Source organism: Haemaphysalis longicornis, unplaced genomic scaffold (genome assembly GCF_048455015.1).
Source record: "Haemaphysalis longicornis isolate Haplotype H1 unplaced genomic scaffold, Haemaphysalis longicornis Haplotype H1 scaffold_25, whole genome shotgun sequence".
NCBI lineage: Eukaryota > Metazoa > Arthropoda > Arachnida > Ixodida > Ixodidae > Haemaphysalis > Haemaphysalis longicornis.
This window is the reverse complement of record NW_027526314.1, coordinates 2390210-2409510: the sequence shown is the minus strand read 5'-3', so window position 1 is coordinate 2409510 and position 19301 is coordinate 2390210. Positions and strand designations below refer to the sequence as shown.

General features: G+C 45.2%; 1 protein-coding gene across 1 annotated transcript in view; it reads left to right on the top strand.

Moving 5' to 3' along the window:
- The first annotated feature begins 355 nt into the window (after positions 1 to 355).
- LOC144172659 (uncharacterized) overlaps positions 356 to 19301 on the top strand; it is a 37031-nt gene continuing 18085 nt past the window's right edge. Inside the window, exons 1-6 of the mRNA XM_077701299.1 lie at positions 356 to 595; positions 1105 to 1193; positions 11670 to 11789; positions 13608 to 13833; positions 14065 to 14133; positions 14220 to 14252. Coding sequence (XP_077557425.1) covers positions 412 to 595; positions 1105 to 1193; positions 11670 to 11789; positions 13608 to 13833; positions 14065 to 14133; positions 14220 to 14252 — 721 coding nt within the window. The 5' untranslated portion in view covers positions 356 to 411. The remainder of the gene's footprint in view (positions 596 to 1104; positions 1194 to 11669; positions 11790 to 13607; positions 13834 to 14064; positions 14134 to 14219; positions 14253 to 19301) is intronic.

The window sequence follows — 19301 nt, the reverse complement described above, 5'->3', positions numbered from 1 at the left end:
CAACACCACGAGCTTCTCATCGCAAAAACACCAGCCCAAACAGATTACCTCAACAAATCGGCTAAAAAACAGCATGAGGCAATTTCTGAGCAGTGCCCTTGAGCACTGAGAACCGTGCCTTTGAGCTCATAATGTCATAATTTAGGCTGCTTTGCCACTTTCAATTGCAACAAGCAGGTTTTCTACCCACTGATATGTAGATCGAGTCACTGCACTTGCTGAATATCTTCAAATTTAGGAATGGAATGACCAGTGTGCCCCTTAGTAACGTTTATTATACAACTTGTATAGAAGGCTCTGCCTCCATGCAACTTGCACCGCCATTCCGGCCATTCTCCTCCTCCTCCTCCAACTCCTCCATGCGACTCGCGCGAGATCCTCCATTGCAGCTCGTTTTCTCCCATCCTTGGAATGTTCGCGTGTGTGCTGTTCACGGAGGATTTACAGCCTGCGGTGCTTCCTACGGAGCTGATTAAGGATTTTCACCCCAAAAACGCGACCGATTTTTCGAGGCAAAGAGCAGTTTCTGCGTACTGGCGCAGCGAAGCGGGCGACGTGGAGGGATTTTATCCCGCGCACGTGACGGCACTGTCAGGTAAGCGAATAGGTTTTCTTGCTTGGAATATGCCCGTGAAATAGTACCAAAGTATATTGTTCTATAAGTTGATGTGCACGACGAATGGTAATGAGCAAATTAGCTTACGTTTATTAGCGTTTAATGGACCCTTCTCGATGCCACAAGGGTCTTATCGTTCTCGGTCGTAGCCGCGTCTCTAGTTACACAAATTACTCTTTCTGTCTCAAGAAGAGCTGGCTTTCCTTTTATTGGAACAGGAATTGCTAGAGGAACTGCTTTGTTAAAACAAAATTGTTGAAAAAAACCGCAGTTGTTGCGAATAGCGAAAAAGTATCCTGTTAAATCAAACTCAGCCAAGAGCAAATGTACGCCGAAAGCAAAATCTCATTATAAAGAGCAGATTTTCCTGCTTTCTCCTAATTTGTCGCGATGAGAGCAGACTCTATCGACCTTTAGCGACTTCCTCAAATTGTATGAGTTATCTGATGTTGTAACGTAATAGTAATGATTTTAATCTCTCTCTCTAGACTCACTGCCGGGGCTCACTCAAGCTTTGAAAAAATCCCGCTTCGCTGTGCCGAGAGTGATTTTGGCCGAAGTCACGAAGACTGCCATGGTAAGGTGTCCTTACTACGTCGTGGAGCCCCACCGGAAATTGCTATACGATGATGATGATGATGATGATCTGTGGTCGTACCCTTTGTATCGGGCGGGCTCCAACATTGGTGCCCAGACCGTATAAACTGTTCACACACAAACCTTAAAAAAACAGCACACAAAAACACTCGAAAGGACAATTTCGGAGAGCTCAGTTTCGTTCTCCGGGGAGCCGGTGCGTACGGTGACGGTCCATCACGCACTATGACTCACGTGCACACACACACTGTCGTTGAGTTCAGGCTGCCTTTGCGGAGCGGTTGCTGCAGGTTCAGTTCAATTACCGGCGCACTATGGTCCACCACTCGCTCAGGCGTTTCTTGGCCACCGTCACCAAGGCCCCCGTGGTTTGCTGTTCCGAGCCGCCGTGAGAGGGGCTGTTCTCCAGTGGCTCAAATCCTAGGAGGCTGTCCCTATCCGCACGCCTCGCGCGGATTATTTTTAAAACTGTCCGCACGCCTCGCGCGGATAACTTTTAAAACTGTCCGCACGCCTCGCGCGGATAATTTTTAAAACTGTCCGCACGCCTCGCGCGGATAACTTTTAAAATTGTCCGCACGCCTCGAGCCCGAATGCAGCCAATGCAGCGCCGTGTGCCGATTTCTTTTTCCGGGTGTTATTATGGGCGCCCCAGTTTCTTCCGCACCCAACTTGGATGCTATCCCCGCGTGTTACGTTGTCGTGGCTGGTTACTTTAGTGTTCGCTAGTACGATGATTTCCTTACCAAGTGCAGCGCCGGTTTGCTAACGCTCGGCTTCGCGTTGTGTGCTGTCCTGAGCCAGCCAGCTCACGGGTGAAGCCGGCGTGCTAAGCCCTCGTCGGAGAAACGGCGACCACGACGACACCGACCCATCTCCTGAAGAATCGAGGACGAAGTTTGCCATCGCTAGTTCTGCACTTCCTATCCTACAAGCCACGTTGCAGCAATGTGCCAGAGATCACCACACGAGCAAATGCCGTGCTGCGATATGGCGAATACTGTGAGGTGAAGATGATTGTGTGCATCGGGGCGTAGAGCTCGACGTATGTACTACCACATTCGGCTTGTGATTGCGGTGACGGCGTAGCACATGGTAAATGCGCGAATGAGGTGGGGCCGAGTGCAGGGTGCGTTCTCTGCGCTATCGCCCTTCATGTCGGCGCATTCGGTGGCTGAGTGCGATGCTTTCATGGGCAGAGATTGCTGCAGGCAGCCGTTGCAAGCAATGCGCGGTTGCACTAGTCAGCTACGGTCGCCTTGGCGTTTGTTTATCGCCCGAGGTTCTTTCTTTCAACGTAGCTGCTACCTGCGTAACATTTAAGGGAAAAAAAAAAACGTGATTATCGCACGGAACTGATAACCTGAGCATGCGTGTGTGGTATATTCTGTGCAGACCTTGAGTGCTTAGTATTGTTCTGCTGGTGCTTGCTTGCTACTGCGCGTATTAGTTTTCAGGCTAGAGGAACAGACACAGTGCCAAAGCGATACTGAATCAAGTGTTCATGCATTGGTTTTGAAAACAACACGAGGATAACGCTCACAGCACAAAATAAAAACAACTAATGGAAAAAAAAACTACCGCTGTTTGCTGTCCTTTAATGTGCCCGTTTTTTTTTTTTTTTTATTGTGAGCATTATGGTTTACCCACTAGCTGGCCCCCTCATGTCCTAGCTGTGCTAGATGTGATGAGGCGTCAAAGACCCTTCGAAAACACTGCGTATGAAAAATCAGTCGACTTCTTGCCTATAAAAATTTAGTTCGAAATTACAAGCGCTCCATTTTAAAGCACTCGCTTTTGTGGAAACTGCTGTTGTGAGAAGCGAGTCTGATGCATTTAAATAACACACATCATTGCCACATTCTTGCTAGGTAGCGGCACATTGTATGCACGGCTATTATGAGCGCGTTAAAGCATTATAAATGTGGTATTCATGCCGAGAGAGAGAGAGAGAGAGAGAGAGAAATCTGTACAATATAGGCAGCCATAGTCCAGGTTGCCTGGCCGTCTCCTAATCTTCATTAGAAGACGGCCAGTCTGCAAATCTCACAGAGTTCCTCACTAACCCGAATGCCATGACCACCAGAAGTTCTTGCATCGACTTCACGTCCACACCATGATCCGCGCTCAGCCAGTCTCCCCAGGAAGCGTGTGGCGGCAGGTATAGTGCATGGCACCCCCAGAAGAGGGGTAGTACTGGTGGGGTGGAAGGGCAGTTGGTTGTCGGTCAAGTGGGGCAGGAGGATTACATTTATATAGTGGACACGAGGCTGGGCAAGAAGGGAAGGGGTTTGTGCATTTCGGACCATAGATGCAGCTTCACGAGACAGGGTGAGGTGGGGGACCCGGAAAGACTGCCTATTCTAGCATATGTGCAATATGTGGGCTTGGACATACAAAGCTTCTCAGCAAAACTGTACACAACTCAGGGTCTGCTATGATGCCAAAGAGTGCACTGGCAAGCATTTCATCACACGAGTTCTTGGTGTGTTACGTCTTTCCTTTGTCATTGTTCCAGCCATGCTGTTTTTTCCTGTTGTGCAGAACCAACACACTGCCACTGTTGTATATTTTATCACATGATGCGACATGTGTTGATCCCTAGCCAAAAATTCTGTGTGCGAGCATCATGTGTCGGTCCAAATTTTTCTGTTCAATATACTCTATATGGTAATAGAGGAGCTAGAGCCAAAAGCAAACACTTCAAAAGCTGATAATTCCAACCTGTGCCACCAGTGCATACTGGTGGCACATGTATTATGGGGAATTATGTCACAGTAATCACAGTGTGTGCCTTTGAAAGTTCTTTCCAGAGAGGATGTATCTGTTAATCTTTTGTATTATGAGTGCATGAGACGGCACACATATTAAAAGAGTAGTTACTCATAATGTTCAGTTCTTCCTACGAGACTGAACTGGGCCAATCTTGTTAGACCATAGGCAGTGCAAGTGTTTCAAGATATGTACTCGCTCGTGTTGTGGTGTTTATCAATTTCCTTTTCTTGGGTTGGTATTCTGCCTTTTTTTTTGCATCGTTTTGCCTTTTGAATTTGTGCGAAGCTTGAAATTGTTTTATGAAACTGTAAAGTTCCAACTTCTAAAAGATTATATACACAAGAAGCTATTTGCATAGTTGCTCAAATTGGAAATTTCATGTCAGTAGTCCTTTAAATCACCTTTATTCTTCACAGGGGCAAGGAAGATGAGAACAGGGCTGCTTTCGACATAGGTGCCTTAGTAACACCACTCTTCACTCAGCACAAAGGAAAAAGTAAACACAAAATTTTGTTTCAGGTTACTATAAAAGGACCATTACCTTGTTCATAATTTTGTAATGAAAAGGGAAATAGGTGACATCAGTGCCAGAGAAAGGTGCCCGGAAATTGTTTTCATTCATGTAAAGGTTCTGGTGGTATTATGCAAAGGGAGGGGTAGTAATGTGGAGTCATATGTGTGATTGTTAAACACATTATTGTTGCATTTTATTGAGTGTCGGAAATACCACAGTTGAAACACCTTACATGATACAATTTTAATGTCGAGGCAGTGCTGTTGCCTAGCTCACCGTGCTTGTGATGTCAGCTTGTGAAATGAGAGCAGCCTTAGTAAAACTTTACTGAAAGAAATGCTGAAGATAAACTGATCTGAAATCCACTTTCACTCGCTAGTAACTTTTTTCCGAAAGAAATTGAGCACAATAAACCTTTTGCCCGAACAGCATCATATTGTTTTCATTTTTTTTTCTGGATTATGCTCCTCACCTTTTCACCCACAGACGATAACTGCGGGTGGTTGATGTTAGCCTCAACTGTAGCTTATGGTCTAGTTTTTAGGTGAAACTGTGCAGACATTAGAGGGTGTTTTTTGGATTGAATCGGTGCAACAGAAACGAAGAGAGGGGAAGAAACATAAGGACGGTCGCTGGTCTAACAACTCATGTTACATATGTTGGATTTATCACGTAGCCATAGTTTTTGCCATGAAAAACATTATGGCTTCTGAGTGCACGACAAACCTTCCCACTGCACTACAACTAATCTGAAGTTGATATTTGAAAGTGTCCGGTATTTTTCAGCTGGCTATTCGACCGAAAATGGTACCCTGGAGCCAATGTGCAGCGAGTTCATACATAGTTTCACTAAGCCTGCCTGTGCAGAAGGAGCTAACATGAGGCCAAATGTGAAAAATATGCAGGATTTTTCAAGTGACAAAGATTTAGTCTCATCTATATGCATTAAGTTGACTTAATTCCTGAACCATATACTGGGTCTTTACAGTGACATTTCACCCGTTGTCCACGGGTAGTCACAAGATTCTCCACACCACAGGAATACATGTGAGCAAGAAATGCCAGATTCCCTCTCGGGGAGTTCGTAGAGAGTCCAGGACTGATAATTGAAAACCCCTACCGTTGTTGCATAACGACTTCTGTTGAGCACTTTTTGGCTTGCAAGTTTTTTCTACTCCCCCTACGCATTTTTTCCTTCCTTTACAGGTTGCCTTTTAGAGTAAAAAAGGGAGACCTAAATGGGATTGAGAAGAAAGTGAGCGAAAGGCGGGGAAAGGCAGTAAAGGAAAGGACAGTGAAGAGTAATCATAGCGGGAACGGTGCAGTGCTATCAGCAGTCTCTCACACAGGTCAACAACCAATAGACTACCTTCACTGCACACACTGCCAAGAATGGCCTTGGTCCCACAGTGGATTATCAGCACCCTCCTCAGCAATAGGTCGGCCAGTCAAGACTGCATTTGTGTGAGGGGAGCTTCCTCCTCCTGGAAACAGCGCAAAGCAGGGAGCAGGACATTAGAGGGCAGAGATTTTTGAGCTAAAGAAAACAACAGAACCTGATGGCGGTAACTGGCAAGGATTCACATAAGGCGAAGGGAAAATGTGGTCGGCAAAGTGGTTACAAACATTCAGGCTGTGCTCTTGCAAATACCTCTATAGAGATCTTGAACAGCGACCAGGGATACGCTGACAAACTCAAAGCATCACCAAGCTACTTCAGGTGCTTCACTGTGTTCATTGAACTAGCATACACGTTATCTTGGGTCGTACAATGCTTACAGCATTGACAGCACAACATACGTGTAAGAGTACGAGTACAGGTGACGACGTCTGGGTGGATGAGGTTGCGGGGGTTATTCCCCCTCCTCTCAGTGGAATGGCTACTTCTGTGTGCAACACAAAGTGGGCCTGAGAAATAGTAGCAATGGCTGTACACCACCACGAGGGAAGGTGTTACGGTCAGAGAAGGCTCGCTGTGAAAATGAGGATAGAGCACCAAGGCCACTAGCAACTGGAGGAACTACGCGTTTTTTTTTTTTTTTTTTTTTTGCTCTCATTTACAAACTTTACGCCGTCACCGCAATCACAAGACGAATGTGGCAGTACATCGAGCACTACACCATGGAGGAAGAAAAATCATCTTCACCTCACAGTATTCGCCATATCACAGCACGGCATTTGTTCGTGTGGTGATCTCTGGCACATTGTTGCAACGTGGCTTGTAGGATAGGAAGTGCAGAACTAGCGATGGCAAACTTCGTCCTCGATTCTTCAGGAGATGGGTCGGTGTCGTCGTGGTCGCCGTTTCTCCGACGAGGGCTTAGCACGCCGGATTCACCCGTGAGCTTGCTGGCTCAGGACAGCACACAACGCGAAGCCGAGCGTTAGCAAACCGACGCTGCACTTGGTAAGGAAATCATCGTACTAGCGAACACTAAAGTAACCAGCCACGACAACGTAACACGCGGGGATAGCATCCAAGTTGGGTGCGGAAGAAACTGGGGCGCCCATAATAACACCCGGAAAAAGAAATCGGCACGCGGCGCTGCATTGGCTGCATTCGGGCTCGAGGCGTGCGGACAATTTTAAAAGTTATCCGCGCGAGGCGTGCGGACAGTTTTAAAAATTATCCGCGCGAGGCGTGCGGACAGTTTTAAAAGTTATCCGCGCGAGGCGTGCGGACAGTTTTAAAAATTATCCGCGCGAGGCGTGCGGATAGGGACAGCCATCCTAGGAGCTGCGGGAGCGTAGCGCCCTCTGCCAGCGGGGTGAATAGGTTTCGGCAGCAACGCACGACGTATACGCACTACCCATATAGCGCCATCTATGAGGCTCTGTCAGAAACTCCCGAGCTTGCTTGGTGGCGGGCTGACGCATCCTCCCTGTTCTGTGCTGACGCGACCTTCGTACGAACGGCAAAGTACCTGCGTACCTGGTTTCGGCCACAGCAAAGTTTGCGCTGTAGTCATGGGCGTGAAATAGATTATGACTGCCCACAAGGCCGTTTACGACACGTTTGAGCATTTAATCGAGGCAGGAACAGAAATTACGCGGGCAGCCGGTGCATAACATACGGTGTTGATCAACATATCATATGTTGTGTCGGGCCGCCCGCGTCATTTTTTTATTTTACTTTTGAGTTTTGCGTAATCAAGTATATATCTATAGTAGCCTCAAGCTGTCTATTCCTGGGTATCGCCAACTCTCTAAATAATATCCCACGGCGGCTTTATTCGCCTTAATAAGATTCTGAGATCCCTGAGTGAGATGTCTAATACGCTGCCCCGTGCCTCTTAGCGCGATGTGGTTTCGGCGGCGCACAAAACACCAGTTTTAATTGACTACGCAGCAGTTAACTAAAGCATGTTCTACAGGAACTCTTGAGTACAAACGGGGGAACGCGCACGTGTGCTTTTAGCTCGTATGCGTTCGTACACCTTGCCTCGAGCTGTTAAAGTTGGCTTCTCCGCATGGCTGTTAAGCTGTGCAAGGAAGTCATCGGGGCTAAACGTGATGGTAAGAAACCCTTCTGATGTAAAGCAGCTAATCCATAGTGTTTACGAAACTCTTAAGACACATTCTTTTGCAGTGTGACCTTTAAACGTTTCACATCCCTCTTCCCACTCAGCCTTATTTTGGCAAATAAAGGCGCTTTCAACATGCAGACACACGAAAAGGAAACCGGAAGATGCATGTATAGAACTTTTTTCCTGCATTCTTTCACGTGCATAATGTCACATGCTAGCAGTGCCGTTTGTCCAACACGGTTTACGTTGTGCATTGAAGCAGTTTCTTAGCAAGCTCCAAAGACTCCCCTAGGCAATTTCACATCACGAATGGTAAAAAAAAAAATGTAAATTATGTGGAAGCAATGCCCATCTCTTCATTATTGACATTTTCTAGTTTATCAGAGCTGCTGCAGCCAAGCATTATTTTATTTATAAAGTAGAAAATACAGAACTGCCATTTCTAAGCAGAAGGAAATATATATTGATTAGCATCTGCATTGTTTGAATTGTATGTTTTCCAACTGGCAGAGCAACTGCCATTATTTCTATGCCACATAAGATGCCCATGATTTTGCTCAAGTATGTGGACTCTTAGGTGGTTACATGCTGATAAAAGAATTCTGTGCTACCTTCATTCACACCCTGCAACTCGTCCGTGCCCATGGTGAGCATGCAGGGTGCACGTGTGACGCTTCGCATGATAAACTTCAGGCGACGTCAGCTCAGTTGTACTGAGAATATGTCTACTCCAGAATGCTTAAATAACTGAATCAATCATGAAAAACAGTCAACTCAAAACAACCTGAAAGAAAGGAAGCACCACCTACCCTAAAAGAAAAAGAAGACAAGAAGAAACGGGTTAACTATTTTACATTGTTTTCAAGTTATCAAAAATAAGTCTGCATGCAAAAGGTCCAAGAAAGGCTGTTGTTTCTTACACTTTCAAGAAGACATCAACAGCTGCTATTGTTTTACAATATGAAGTAAATTTTTATTACACCACATCCTCAGCTTCAATTGAAGTTGTCCTTTCTGGGTGACCTAGCTGTAAAACCAAAGGTGCAATACAATTAGCAATACGGCTATGTTGCTTGTATAAACGATAGAAACCCAGGACCTTTATTATGTTTTTTCATTGTGTTATTTTTGTCTTACTGGCACAATTTGAATTCTTGAAACCAACTTTCGTGAAAAACCTATTGAGCACGATTTTCCATACCAACCATTACTACATTAAATGGCTGCACAACGGACTCATACGCCAATCCTTGGAGGATGAGCCACATCGACTCGGACTACGACGGAACTGCTACGTGTTCAAAGTGTGATGGGCATGTGAACTTGGGTCATATGTTGTGTGGTTGTGCTACGCAAGCCTCCTATCTGGAGGATAAGGTCAAGTGGGACAGTGCTCTCAGGAGCAGTGAACTTAACGATCAACTCTGGGCTGTCCAGAAGGCCTGCGTAGCGGCGGAGAGTCTCGGGCTCCCCGTCCCGACGTGGGAGATGCCCTCTACACCTTGACACCGGTCAGGTGTCCTTCAGGACCCTTTTTGGAAATAAAGTTTCACCACCACCACCAATACTTTTTGCCTGAATGTAAATGCGGCTAAGAAATTTACTATTATTTTGAAGCAGCCAGTTTTTATGGCCAGTCACAGAAAATGGGAGCAGATGCCGTTGGTGCAGGGCTGCATGTGACCACACCGTGTGAAGTGTTGTGCAATTTTTTTGCAAATCTGTTAGCCCGACAGGAACCACACCGCATGCAGAAGCTGTCGTAGTTTTTGTTATAAATTGACGTGAACCTTTTTCCTCCTCACTTAGAACTGATCTCCTTTTTTTTTTGCTGTTTGGTCCCGTTTACAGTAAGAACTACATTTTTTTAGGAAAACAGAACTGCCACCCAAATAAAACCAGTACTTCTGAGTCAAAAGAGCAATGCACAAGATTAGAATCATACTACACAATGGGAACATATACATGTTGCCCCCCCCTTCCCCCCCCCCCCCCAGCACTTGCACCCTCCCCCATGCCCCCTCCCTATTCTTGCCCGAAACAATGGATTTGCCCTCTCAAGATAAAATTCTGCAGACGCCCATGCTAATACATACGGAACCAGTGAAGTGTGCAGCTGGTCGAATTTGTTCTCAATGCATAAATACAAGGCTGCTTCAAAGAGAAACAAGGCATTGGTGCCTTCCTGGTCTGTTCCACAACTTTCACTACAACCTGGAACGATGTTTTGGCCCTGAGAAAGATTCAGTACACTAATTATACGGCACTAGAAAGCGGATACAAGCATCATCACTGACTCTCCCCATCTCCTATTATTAGCTTCACACTTGTTGATTAAAAAAGTGCTTGTCCTTATGCGTTATCGCACTTGTAACAATGCATGAAACGACATTTAACAAGGTGAGGGGAAACGTGCTGAAGATATCCAATACGCGTTCGCACCGTTCAGTTGCTCGGGCCGGCTGAAGGAACCACGCGACATGCATGCATGCTCGCGCATCGGGTGGAAAGGCTGATGACGGAAATATAAGCTCGGCGGTCGACGCGGGTGTCCAACTTCAACATCAGTAAAGCAAGCGTTACGGGACAAACCAACGAGGCCAGAAATACCTACCTTCAGACTGGGCAAGCCGTCTTTGAACCACTGCGGCGTGTTGACGGCGCGATCGGGAAGTTGCCACGCCAACTTGACGGCCCTGGCGCGAATCGTGTGCATCAGCCCGGCCCACGATTCAAGACTTGCGCTTTATTACCGTGATTTGTCGCAGGGGGGGGTCGATCCATCCATGGATCGTTCAAAAGCGACGACAAGCAGCCATGTCGACCGGCCGAACGCTTGAGACCGCGTAAAAACAGTAAAAACATAAAAAAAAGTGCTTCTGACAGCGTCCATAGATGGCGCTATATCGGTAGTGCGTATAGCAATTTCCGGTGAGACTTCACTACGTAGTACATATAGCATCGTCCTAAATATAAAGCGCCTCTTGATCTGACAAATCTGAGGGATTGTTGTTTTATTGTAAATTACTTGCTGTGGCTTTGTTTAATGTATAACGTTGGAGGCAATTCTGCTGAGTACAAAATATATAATGTCATTATAACCAAAAAAAAAAAAACTTCCAGTAATGCATGTTTTTAGCATCTACGCGATGTTTGATTGTAGGGTTGAACGCGCCGACGCAACGCAGGCGATGAGGCGCGCCGTAGTGGAGGGCTCCGGATTAATTTTGACCACCTGGGGATCTTTAACGTGCGCCGAAATCTCGTACACACGGGCGTTTTTGCTTTTCGCCTCCATCAGAAAAGCGGCCGCCGTGGCCGGGAATCGAACCCGCGACCTCGTACTCAGTAGCGCAACGCCTTAGCCACTGAGCCACCGCGGCGGGAATCTACGCGATTTTTACAGACTACTAACATTGCATAACAGTAGGTTAGGGGGGGGGGGGCTGCCAGTAAACTGCACTGAAGACATAATGTGCTTGGAAATTTTAATGTGATCACTGTTATTCAATGTGGTCCTGATAGTGTGGAAATGTTTGCATGGCATTGTGTTTTCTACAAGGTAGTGAAGTTGCGGTCAATGTGTGGTTACCATTCATTTAATTAATGACCTATATAACTTATCGCTTTCTTTTTGAAGCCACCTAAGAGCCTTACACAAAAAGAAAGGGCCGCCAAAAGGAAGCAAGCTGCAAGGAGGGAGCTAGGTGGCATCATCGAGGCTTTTAACGCCTCTGACCGCAGCCTAGAACTTCCGAACGTAAGTTTCACTGCAACTTATGTGTATTGCAATATATCTATTCTACCAGAATTTGACCGACATTTAATGGGGTAGTTCTGAACTCCGGTTTGATGGAAGGAAGCTCATTTGGTCAGGATAGGTCATGGTATAATGGAATAGCAAAATAACACCCACCAAAATATTTCACTAATTACATATGTTTTGGCTCGTACATGAGATTCCTGTTCACTACAGAAGCATCAGTACATAGGGTCCATTTAAGCACAGCCAAAAATATGACATTCAGAGCATTAGTAAAGAGGAGGCAGATTGCCCTTCGTTCATCTTAGCTTTCGTTGGGGAGCCTACATCTTATACTAGCAAAGTATTTTGGTTGCTGTTTGTATGTTTTATTGTGGCTACTTTAATTATGACTAATATTTGAGCAGCAGTTTAAGTTAGCGCTGCTCGAATAAGTCATAACAAACCTTTTTAGCCAGCAAACGTGCTTGTGAAAAAAAAGTTTTTATTGCAGCAATATCTCATTAGCATGACCACGACTGATCGATGTGATATAAATTTTAAAAGATTTTTCGCCAAAGTGTGGTTAAAAAGGGATAAAATTTTGGGTGTTACAAATGTGTTTCTGTCCACGGTGGATGGTGAGAGGGACAGAATCATTTAGCCGACCGCAAACCAAAGTGACTCCCTTGCAGTGACAATCAACGAAGTTTTGTTAACAAGATAAGTAAGCTCCTGTCCCCCCTTTTGTTGTAACTGTAGAAAGTTTATTAAATTCCACAGTTTGGCAGATGCCGTCTTATAGCTTTTGTAATTTCACCTTGCTTTTCACTTTAAAAACAAAATATTTTTTTCTTTATTTTTTTACGCAGGACATCTTCTGTATTGAGGTGCAATGTCTAACTCACTTGTTTGGTTGCTATCGCACGTGGCAGAAAATTAAAGGCTGAGACGTGATTGGTACTGGCTTGGCTTAGCCCAGCCAGGACCCTGCATCGCGCAGTCTAGGATGGTGGCAGACATGGCTGTTCTCATTCCATAAAGGGGCAGGCCATAAATCGGATGCTTACTGTGTAGAAGTAGAAATTTAAGCATTAATAAAAACAAACTTTGCTTTGAATTTAGTCAGCTGTAATCAATACTGAAATTCGAAACAGCGCCAAAAGATGGGACAAGGAAACGATGAAGGCACTGACTAACCAACAATTAGTCAGCGCCTTGTGTCGTCGTTTTCTTGTCCCGTCTTTTCACACTGTTTCGAATTTAAATAGGCACCACCAACTAGCCCAAACCACCGTTCTAACGCAGTGTAATCATCATCATTATCATCACCAGCCTGTCTACGCCCACTGCAGGGCAAAGGCCTCTCCCATTATTCTCCAATTACCTCGGTCCTGTGCCAACTGTGACCAATTTATCCCCGCAAACTTCTTGATCTCATCTGCCCATCTAACTTTCTGCCGCCCCCTGCAGCGCTTGCCTTCTCTAGGGATCCACTCTGTTACCCTTAATGACCAGCGGACTAACGCACTTAACGCAGCGGACTTAATGACTAACACAGTGTAACCAATAGTCCCATAAATCTGGGTTTAACGCTGTAGCTTTTTTAACCTAAAATGTGGGTGACCAAGAGACGAAAAAAGGTATCATCTGTATTGAAAGCTTGTTGAAGCTACATTAGCAGGCATTACATGTACTAGTATGTATTCTGCACTGAAACAATACATGACAATGTAAAGCAGGTACTGTTAGTGGTACTGCGTTCATTACTGTGCTGAGACTAGGTTTCAGTATTGTTTCTAAAGTACATATTTATGACATAATTTTTTTGTTTAGTGTGATGATCTAGCCGTGGCGGGGCCATCCATGGCTCAAGGGGACGGTATGGGCCCTGAGGAGTGTGCGGAGCTGAGGAGGCTCCAGGATAAGGTCGCAGCACTTGAGGCGGCCCTCCTTGAGCAGCAGGAGGGGCACAAAAAAGAAGTTGCTGCTCTGGAGGAGCAGGTCCGAGAGCAGCGATGCCGGGCGGACAGACTGTGCGATGCCCTCTTGGAAAAGATAGGTAAGTGGCAGCCATTCTCAAATGATTGTCATGCTTATAAGTAGACATTTAAAATGTTATTCTTTAAAATACTACAAAAAACATAGTGAAGTAGCGTGGTAAGGACGGGACAAAAGTAGAGACCACTCGGGACTAGCGGTAGACCTGTGTGCTCTCTTAACCATGTTTCAATGTTCGAACCACCTATCCCACATTTACTTGTGACTACAAAAAATTTTGTGACTTCTGCAGAAATCGCTCGGGACGCTGTTGGGCCGGACGTGGTGGCAGAATTTTCACTGCCCGACAACGAGCCCACAGGTTAGTTTGACTTCCCTTTATTTTGGAGACATTTTATTCATTGTAGTCTTTCTATCTTGCTTATATTTCCTTTGCTTAATTTGCAGTTCGCAGTTCGACACCAACTGCACAAACACAAGGTAATGAGTGACAATGTTTCTGTGCTTGTCAGTCCTATATTGTAAGAGAAGAAATTCTTAAAACTCACACCTCAGCTTGTAGTTCAGGTTTGATAAACAAGCACAAGATGATGCAAGCCAAGATAAAGGACAACATTCTGGACAAGGGCCAACCAGTTTAGTCAGAGAACAGTGTTGCCTGCAAAACAATACTGAAGTGCTGCTGAGGGCTACCGAACATCCAAATAATGTCGGCTGATATCTTGCACATGTAAAAGAAAAAATGCTCTCACATCTCGAATCAGCATGAAAACGTGCCTGTTATGTAAGCCTCAAACCTAATATCATTCTCTGCTTGCTAATGGGTGAATTTTGGGGTGTGGATACCGTGCAGAGAGAGGGGGGGCTTTCCCGGAACGGCACGGAAGTTTGAAATTAGCAGTGAATTTAGTCGGGACCCTTACATGGGTGGGAGCATTTGTTCGGGATTTCATGGTAGTTTATGTCAAGGCCAAGTACCAGGCCTCGCCTTGCAGTGCTTTGCTTGCCCCTGTATTTGGTCCTTCAAGAGTACTCGTGTTATCTTCTCGCTCAAATGCGGGCTGAGGTAATGAGATTGAACTGCTAAGCATTCCAAAGAAGGTGAGAACTGTGTGAGCCAGGTGTAGCAAGCCCATTTCTTAGTGCTAATGCAATGGTTTTTCTGCTTTTATTTTTAAACTTTTTGTTTTCGTATGTGGGCCAGATATCAAATGAGTGTACGTGGCTTGTTAGAAGGTTTGTGCCATACAATACATCGACAAGTTGTTGCCAGGGCAGTGTGGTATGTTGGGCAAGTTATGTTTTCACCTTAAATAAGTTGGGTAGAATCTGCCCAAAAGTGAATATGTAGGAGGCACCTAGCTGCAGAGCTTACAGTCTTAAAGCATCCTTGGAACGGTTTTCTTTCATTCGGTAGTTTCTGTTGCAGAAACAGACACAAAAAGAATGATCAAGATCTGTGCAGAAATGAGGGAGCTATTCAATCTGTAGATTTAAAAAACAAGCAAATGAATTGCAGCCCTCTTCTAAAAAATTTGGGGACTGCTGCTTGCTTTTCTACTGGCCCCGGTGGCGTGTTGCAGTACCAGTGATTGTGAAACATGAGAAGTTCTGGAAGTTTAAACTTACCACAATGTCCTGACTTGGGAAGCTCCTTTTTATGCTTGACGGCATTATTGACAGCACTATGCCGACAAGAGAGAACAAGTAACCAGAGGCTGGCATATTCATGTGCTGGCTCTGAATTGGTTTTTTTTTTGCTAGACTTATTTCTCTGAACTCCCTACCACCCCTCAAGCTATTTTGGGCTAACTGGGCTTCTATTTATAGGAAGACCTATTTTGAGCTTGTCCTCTGAGTGCTGCTTTAATTCAAAGTGCAAAGCTGAGTTCTATGCTGAGGTTTCACGTGACATGACAATTCTTGTAAGCTCGTAGAAAGGCAAAAAACTCGCACACCGTGGTTAAAAAAAAATGAAAGCGCACACAGAAAAAAAAGTTTGGTGGGGTTACAACTACCAACCTTCAAAACAAATCGGGTGCGTTACCACTAATTTGATTCTGGCAATAGAAGATGCTTTAAAAATTCAGTGTATGAAGCCAAGGGGTCAACACATATTTTCAGGTGTGTATTTTTTGTATTAGAGAAGTTCTGGCAGTGATAGCACTTGTCAAGCACCAATCTTTACAGACAGGCCCCATCATCCTAGCGCTATAACAGTGTAGCCAGAGCTTGCTGTATAGAAAGTGATTGCAGATTTGCAATCCTCCTTATGCAAACCAACGTAGCCATGAATGGGAAGCGTCACTAGTATTGCAGTTGTCTTGGGTAATAGGTTTCTACCTCAAATAGCTTGGTTGACTTGGTCTCAAGACAGCCGACTGCTGCTATAGAAAAAAGGATTGTTTTTAGGGGAATGGAATTGAGTTCCCCATTCCTAAAGCATGTCCCCTAACTTCAAGATATACTGAACTGGCGTACACTTTGTGATGTTACCATCTGCACCACTTCTGGCATCAATGCTGGTATATGCCGAGAGTGGACATCCATGTAAAACTAGTAGATGGGCAAGTTCTCGTGTATGCACCTTGGCTAAGTGTGCAGACACCGAGTAATGCTTAATCGGTTCATTGCAACATGTGGTGGAAAAGCACACAAGCTCTCGGACCGAGCAAGCCCCCTATTACTATCTCCATTTATTTTCTTTTTTGAGTCGATAATCCAGTTTTTATGGTTACTTTAAAGAATACGAAATAAAGCATTCCTTGTTTAGGCCTTTTTGGTCAATACAGTGGCATGTATAAAATACTGGGAGCTCGGCCAATCATAAAGTCCCTGTTTGTGTTGCCATATCTCGAGGCATCAGGTGTGGCATATCCAGTGCCACATTTTATTGTGTTTTACCTAATTATAATTGAATAGCTTTTATTATTTCTGCACTGATTATTGGGTGGGGAGGGGGGGTGAGCACAGGAAGGAGACTGTCCCTTGCTGGGCAGAGACAGTTCATCAGACCTCTTTGTCTTGCGGCAAAGTGTGCATGTCCAGACAGGGGTGTTGCATGAACATGTCTTACCATTGCTGCACATGTGGGGGCTTGGACGCACTTCTGTTTGTGAACCACTAGTATATACTCATTGCATTATTAAATGAAACTACCGTATTTATTCGAATATAGGTCGACCTTTTTTTCCCGAAAATGTGCTTAAAAATTGAGGGTCGACCTATAATCGTGACCGAAGAACCTCGACCTATAGTCGTGATCAAAAATGGCGAGCGCACCGAGCGATCCGTTTCTCCGTCGCGCCCGGCGCTCCTCAATTTGAGGCGGCAGCGCGGATCATATAGAACAAAGACAGGCAAGAAAATAAAGGAAAAAATAACAAAACAATCAGCGTAAGAAAATCACCCACAGTCACTGCCGGCTATCGCCTCTATCGCGCATTACCTGCGGCTGAACCGGACACGAGCGAGCTGACGTACCATGACGTACTGGCTATAGAGCCAGATTGGCTTGGCTTGGTGTCTTCGGAGCCACGGTAGCGGCTAGCGCGAGGTGGGGGTTAAGGTGACTTTCGCCACCTAGCGTAGCCACCTCGTGAACGGAACGGCGTTGCCTGCTTCGCTCGCTGTCTCTACTATCTCCCGTTCTCCGTTTCATGCGCTTTCTCTGTGTTTGCTTCGTTGTGATTTCCGCACACAACGTTTTTCTCGTGCGCATTTCGCGATGTCACGTCGGACTTTAAGCGGCGGGTGATCCTGTTTGCTGAGAACTTGAACAACTGCGCCGCTCAGCGAGAGTTAGACGTTAATGAAATGCTGATCGGGGGATGGCGGAAACAGCAGGACGAACTTTTTGCTTGTAGGGGACTGCGTCGTGCGTTTCGTGGCCCTACAATTGGGAGGCACGATGCTCTCGAGAAAAAACTCCGGCTGCACGTGGAAGAGGAGCGTGCGATATTCAGACCAAAGCTCAACAGTTAGCGCTGCGAGGCGGGATTGGCCGTTCAGCCTTCATAGCCAGTCGGGGGCGGGGGTGGGTAATGAACTGCGGCGCATGCGGCGCAAGTTCCGACGACGCCGCAGTGTGTGGCTCCGACCAGTGAGGTGACCGCGTTGTAAATAAATGGGAATTTTAAAAGGTTTCCTCAAGTTTTTTCTTAAAAGTATGGGTCGACCTATAATCGAATATATTATTTTTTTTTTCGGCGACTTCAATTTTTAGGGGGTCGAGCTATATTCGTGCTCGACCTATTTTCGAATAAATACGGTAGTTTAAAGTCAGAACTGAGGGTGCTATATGTTCCATTTATATTTTGTGCTGTTTTTGACCTAGAAAACCAGTATTCATTGAGCAGTAATTATTCCTAACAATAGCTAATACAGTTGAACCTCGTTATAAGAGACACTGATGTAAGAGACAAATGGGTATAAGAGACACTATTCACCCACATGGTTGGCTGCCCTATCTCTCCCATTAAATCGACCTCCTTTATAACAGACATCGGATGTAGAAGATTGGTTATAAGGGACAAGTCATTCTTGATGTTTAATCAATAATCTCGCTTGTAACAGACATTTTAACTTCAGACGCAGTGCCACCAGTCACTAATTGCAGTTGCTTCCATCCTGGAAGCACAGGTGGACGACAGACACCTGCAGTTGCTATTTATTGTAACTTCAGCTAACACAAAGTGGTTCAGTCAGCTATGAAATCACAATGAGAAGCCCTGCCAATGAAAATGCAACTTACAGAAGTGGTTGAAGCTTACTGCCGTCCATTGAATGGAGTAAGATCGCACATGCGGGCTTTCCCACTCGTGTAGCTCCCAATCAAGAAGCACTGCAGATGTTGAGTCCTGCAAGCGTAATGAATAGCCTGAGCACACAGCGGAAGAAGCTGTGCGCTCTGGCTATTGATCAGGCTTGTGAACTCAACATCTACGATTCATCTTCCACAAACAAGGAAAGGAAAAAAAGCTTGTAGAATTGGTTGTAAAAAACAGTGTAAATACAGTCATGAAGCGAACAAAGTTTCATTAATGCTTGGGCCAAACATTAATTAGAATGAATCTTTTTCAACATGCTGTAGCATTCTTTTGAGCTTATTTTAGTCATACGGTGCCCACATTGAACTATGGGTTGATCAGTTGGTAAAAACATGGATGGCACCCTGCTTATAAGAGACATCTTATATAAGAGACAGAAACTGCTCCCCGGTACGTGTCTCTTATAAAGGGGTTCAACTGTACATTTATTGCACATCAAGGCATGATAGTTTCATTTAGCAAGGCATGATAGCCTTGCGAAATTTTTATTTGAGCCAAGTTTTTCTCATTGTGTACCATCAGTTATTGGAATGCATTGGTTGCTGTGGCAACCTTCATCACTGCCCCTGATCCCTCTCCATGTGGCAGAAAAATTTCGCATACCACAAGCTCACTGTATTCATGGTATTTACCTACATGGGGAACTGTTACGAGCTTGTGTGCATGCATGTCATACAGGTGACATGTAGATTGGATCCTT